Source organism: Perca flavescens, chromosome 1, assembly GCF_004354835.1.
Source record: "Perca flavescens isolate YP-PL-M2 chromosome 1, PFLA_1.0, whole genome shotgun sequence".
Classification (NCBI taxonomy): Eukaryota; Metazoa; Chordata; class Actinopteri; order Perciformes; family Percidae; genus Perca; species Perca flavescens.
In genome coordinates, this window is record NC_041331.1 from 16,913,765 (window position 1) to 16,919,764 (window position 6,000).

General features: G+C 43.1%; 1 protein-coding gene across 1 annotated transcript in view; it reads left to right on the plus strand.

Moving 5' to 3' along the window:
- The window catches only part of whamm (WASP homolog associated with actin, golgi membranes and microtubules), a 17,915-nt gene extending 12,286 nt beyond the window's left edge, over positions 1-5,629 (plus strand). Inside the window, exons 7-11 of the mRNA XM_028585032.1 lie at positions 98-184; positions 309-404; positions 1,774-2,155; positions 2,676-2,818; positions 3,273-5,629. Coding sequence (XP_028440833.1) covers positions 98-184; positions 309-404; positions 1,774-2,155; positions 2,676-2,818; positions 3,273-3,428 — 864 coding nt within the window. The 3' untranslated portion in view covers positions 3,429-5,629. The remainder of the gene's footprint in view (positions 1-97; positions 185-308; positions 405-1,773; positions 2,156-2,675; positions 2,819-3,272) is intronic.
- Positions 5,630-6,000: the final 371 nt, after the last annotated feature.

Here is a 6,000-nt window from a genome sequence, read left to right on the forward strand (position 1 = left end):
TAAAGGACATAATTGCCCAAGTACTATGGTGTGAAAATGTCAAGCTGCAAATGTGTATTTTTGTAGTATTAATGTATGAATGTCGGTGTGTTTTTAGGATCGGTGCATAGAGGCCAACGAGCAGAAGAGGCTGCCCGCCAAGCAGAGCTCCATACTGTTCAACCAGCATCATCACGTCCACCTGGTATGTCACCACGGCAACGAGACAACCCACGGAGATGCTCCCAGCGCTGGCAGAAACCACAAATGAAATCGGATCCAATTCTTTCTCTCTAATACCTCTGGCTGTCTCCCTCTGTTGTCTGCAGAAACGAGAGAAGAGGAAAGAGGAGGAGCAGCAGAGGAAACAGTGGGTGGACCTGGAACGAGAGAAGACTCTGAGCAGATTACGATCCTTCAGAGAGGTCAGGCTCTCTCATTAGCCGTTTTCTCTTGTGGTCCAGAGAATCCGGTCCGAACATTGAGCAGAGTCTTTCACGCATCATTCATGTAGCACACAACAGGAGATTTGTCTATGTCAGACACATTCTCACCTACTGGAAATACTGGAAACTGGAAATGCTTGTTTGGTTTAGGCGAGGGGTGGCCCCTGGGTAGAGCGTGCAGCAGACAGGACATGACAGATTAAACCGCGGTTACGTAGCAGAGTCGTAATTTGGTCATAAACAACTGAGTCTCTAGCCGTTCTTTGAAATTGTCTGATGATTTCACATTGGCCCCTCCCTCATCTCTTTGTCTCTCCAGTTAGACATTTCTGGATGTTTGAATTCTTCCGGTTTCGCGCCAGCCGCATGATAGAAGCGAATTCTCGGGACAGTTCACACATTGGCTCAATCGACATTACATGGACTTTGTACTAGGATAAAGTCTGTTTTAATGTGCAATCCAACTGATTTGGACATTTGCGTTCTCACATACAGCTCCTCCAGGTAAAAAGAGCTGCAGTGCATGTGTAGAAGTGTAGAAGGAGCTATTGTCTCTACTCTGCCTCCACTTGCAGCTTCCCTTCTCTTAATAAAGCCAGGGGAGCAGAGGCTCCTGCTTCCTTTCCCCCTAATTTAATAGTTCACCTAAGAATTTAAATTCAGTTATTAACTACTCAACCCCTGAGTGATTTGGTATGCGAGCGGTCACAGCGCATGCCCCATAACCGCAATGTTGTTGGTTTGATTCCAGCTGGGTAACGGCATTTGTTGCATGTTGTTTTAATGATATTGGTGATCCCCTGACTTTTCATCCTGCATCATTATTGTGTCAGCATTTCAATTTCAATTTCAAAATGACAGTATTTATTTTGTGGTGGTATTTTTGTCTGTGTGTATTTTGTGCACAGTCTCTTCAGTTTAAACTCAAGTCACGGGGGAGCGCTGTGAGGCGGAGCCATTTTCATTTTGGCTCCCATGTTATTGAATCGGTTCATACCAGCTGCGATCAGGAGCGGAGCGGCCGTTTCGGCGTCTCCTCCTACTTGTTTTGCGAGCCGCAAGCGAATGTGTCAAGCTGGGGAGGAAGGCCACAGCGTAGCCGGATAGTTTACAAAATAAAACCAATTTCAAAATGAAACACCCAGGTTTATGGTGATTTTGGCTGTCTTGACCTCTCAGCTGGGTCTAGAGCGAGACGCGATCAGACACACACACACACACACACACACACACACAGCTCGGAGCGGCCTGGCTGACAAATGAACATTCGTCTAGTGTCTTTGTCTCAGAACATGATCATGTCCTTTTTCTAAAACCATTTTCCCCCTCTTCTACCATCTTTTTCAAGAGGCGGCAGGGCCAGTACATGCTGAAGACTCCTCATTCCAGGATGTCTCCTTCAGAAGTCCCAGTTCCCTCCCAGCCGCTGTCCATCATCAGCCTCGGCCCCTCAGAAGGACCCCCCTCTGTCCGTCCTGCACCCAACAAACGGCAGCCTAAAGACATCCCTGTCCAAATCTTCTCTGCACCGCCACCGCCAACAGCCACCTGTCCTACTGCACCTCCTCCCCCACCCCCACCACCACCACCACCTCCCCCCCCACCACTGCCCCCTGCCATAGCTCCTCCACCTGTCCGAGCTTCACCTTCTTCTGAAGACAAACCAATGCCTCTCAGTGAAAAAGAGGACCCTCCTTTTCCAGCCAAGAACATGCTCAAACAAAATATAGGTGAGAGTGGAATACATATAGTATAATTCTGCTTTATATGTGTCTGTAAGAAATAGACATCAAAATGTCTATATCGGAAAAAGACAATACAGTTGGATGTGTGAATATGTCAGACTAAAGAGAGGGTCATGTTTGCTTCTTCCAGGGTGTGTGCGTGTGCGTGTGCGTGTGCGTGTGCGTGTGCGTGTGCGTGCGTGTGCGTGGTGTTCTGTCCTGAATTCATAACTTCCCCCATGAGGCCAGAGAAGGCATTTTCCCTCAGTTGTGGTCCTGCTGATGCTCTTAGCTCCAGGGAGACTTAATATTTTCTGAGCTTTGTGTAACGGGGGTTCTTCAAGAGAAAGCTATTCATAAAAATGTTTTGAGAAAGCCCCGTGCAGTCTGAAAATGTATAGATGCTTTATCAGCAGTGAAATGAAAACCAGCTAAGTGACCAACAATGCATTCTTTATTTCTAGTGCAGTTTCTGCCATCCTTGTAAAAGTGTCTGTTTTCCTTTTTGATTGTTGTATTACTGTAGGAACAATGGATCAAGTGTTGGCCTCATTGCAACGTGGACAGATACAACTTCGAAAGGTCCCCGTTCCCAGCGCAGCGTCTCCTGCTGGGGACTCGAGGAGCAGTCTGATGTCTGCCATCCGACTGGGAGTCACCCTGAAGAAGGTGAGCTGTATGACAAGATATCTGCTATAAGATCTGCAGATATTTTGTATCTGTGTATATGTCAAGAAATTTCAGTACAAAAATGCCAAACTAATTTAGAAACAGTCCACCCGAGAGCACTGATGTTTCAACTATAAAATCAAGCCATGGAGGCACTAGCAAGAATAACAGTTGACCCTTATAGACAGACAGCGGCAGACACAGGTATACGTAATGACATTAATCATGGCTGTAATCCATTTACAGTAGCTGCTTTAATTTCGGGGGCCTTGTATGGTGCATCTGTTGCATGGACAACACCCTAATGGAACAGAGCCATGCTGCTTAATGTTATTATTTACACATGTGCTTTCAAAATCAATCAAATTATCTTCTGTGAAAAAAAGACAATTTGAACAGCAGGAGGTAATATTGATTTGACCGAAAAATGGTGTTAACTCTCGTCGTGCTGTAGATGGTTCGCGCACACGACGAAGTCCCGAGCGGCGGAGACAACGAGCTGGAGCGCAGCATCAAAGCCGCCATGATGAGGATGAAGAAGGTGGCAGCCGACTCTGACGAGGATGACCGAGGAGACGACGAGACACACAACACAGACTGGGACAGCTGAGAACTAGGCGCTGCACAATTAATCGAATATTAATCGTGATCACGATTTTGGCTTCCCACAATTAAATGCACATGATAGACTGCGATGTTGACCTCTGCACACATCAGACCGCTCGGTTTATAACTACTCAGCCAGATAATTTCTCCGCTCTCGGCTGAGATGGACGGCATAGTGCTGCAGCGTTTTCAGTTTTCTGTTAATTTATACAGTATTAACACGATTACATTTCTAGTGTTTACACTGTATGAATTAGCCCAGGGCCTAGCGGACGTTTAGCTAGCGGCTTAATCCTGACAGAACACCACCGTGAATTTCAGTCTGCATGCACGTTTTTTTCAGCTTAACATTGTTGAACCGGAGCAGCTAATATTGTTAGTGAGAGCAACAAGTTAGCGGACTGACGAGTCGTCACTGCTGTGTGTGTGTGTGAGGAGAGAAACGCCAGTAATTGACACTAAAGACTCACACTGAGCTGAAATGAAAACACTGTGCTGCGACATGTCTTTTGATTTTAATCAAATGCATTAATTTTTAGGGATTCTGTTATTCCACAGCATTGAAGGAAAAAAACAAACAAAAAAAAAAAAAAAAATCTACCCAACCAACGAATATCCGAATAGTCCAGCCCTACTTATTTTGATGCAAAGATTTGTACATTAGCAGGAATGTAGCACAACAAGTGAAAGCAGTGCTCTGTTTATTTGAATGTAAAAGTGCAATAAAAATCATTGAATAATCGTGGTAAATGATCGTGATGCCAATATTGATTAAAAATAATCGTGATTATCATTTTGGCCATAATCGTGCAGCCCTACCGAAACCACACACACACACCGATGAGGCTGTTCTCTTACTTTTTTTTTCTTCTTTTTTTTCTTTTTTTTTTCTTTTAGGAGTACTTTATTCGAACATGTAACAAAACCAAAATAAAAAATATATATACATATATAAAATTAAAATGACAGATAAATAAGGACATGTACTTCTCAGCACAATCTACCAAAATTTTTATAAATAATTCAAATATGAAATTCCCATGTTCAAAAAGGAGTAGGAAGAATATGAAAAACGTGAAGAAAACATAGTTTTCTTCACGGTTCCGAGCTACAGTTTGCCAAATTTTTACCAAAACGTTTCCTTTTAGACACGGATGGGATTACGCCTCTTCTGACTTAAACATTGCAGTTTTCAGAATAGCCCTGAGATGTTGTAATGAATCCAAAACCGCTCGAATCCAACCAACCAGCTAGGTCAGTATCAGGATTTAGACTCCTCTAAAGCAGCTGATTTGCAGAAAGCCCAGAGCGAATGAGGCGTTGTGCTTCACCGCTCATTAAGAAGAAGCAGTAGTGCTGTAGTACAATGTGTAAATGATTGAATTTCTCCCAAATCGCCATCTGAAGGCCTTTTTGTGAGACTGTCACACAGCAGGGGAAGCCAATGCTGCAGGCAGAGACGACCACACTACACAACTCCACTGTCACAAATACTGATTTACTCACATTGCTGAGTCTAAATTAGATTGACTTCTATTATTTTGAAAGTAATTAAATCTGAACAATTATTTATTTTTACTTGACTTTACCCCAATAAGGGCTACAGCCAACTGGTTTTTGTAGTTGCGTTGTGCATTTTATTCCTAAACAAAGGTGAGTTATATCCTGAAGTGCAGCAGTGTTAATTATTTACAGCCTACATGCCTGAAGTCTGCGTCATTGTTTGTAATTGATGCACTGTTTTTCTTTTTGTGTCAGAAAAGCGTGAATGTGTTGGGCTTAATTTAGGCGCAACTTATACATAGTCTGTTCATTTTTTTCTCTATGATGCCATAACAACCATTACATTATCTTTTATAAATAACCAAAATGTCTTTTTAGTTATGGAATTACTCTTCGGTGTGCACAGCTCTGCCTCTAGTTGTGGTTGAATGCTCTGAAACGGTTTGCAGACAGGTTATTGATAATTAGGGCAAACTTTGCACTTTGAATCTGTGACACTGAGCACTTACCTGAAAAGACCAGTTCATAATGTATTATGTATAAAAAAAAAAATACAATACTGTATGGCAAGACATAATGATTAATTGCTGCAAAGATATGAAACTTGTTCCAGTGTGTTGCAGACGAGCTGATGAAGGCTGCGGCTGAAACCCACTTGTACTGCTGTGTTTTAATAAGAAATAAAGAGATCCTAAACATGAATTGTTGGCAATTTATTTTGTCATTCAAAATCTGTTGATCTGAGATCTTTTCTTGTGGATTGCTCATGGTGTTCCCTTATGGTGTTTCCTGATCGCCACAGCTTAGCTGCAATAATGTGTGTGTGTGTGTGTGTGTGTGTGTGTGTGTGTGTGTGTGTGTGTGTGTGTGTGTGTGTGTGTGTGTGTGTGTGTGTGTGTGTGTGATTTATTGGTATCATCCAGGTGATTCAGGTGGAAGATGGGTCATCTTCACACGTGCCGGGTATTTAGAGAAACTGGCAGATCGAATGTCAACATAAAAATTTCGCAGCCTGTAACTATGGCAACAGGAACTGCAGTGCCATCTCTCTCTCTCTCTCTCACATTTACAGA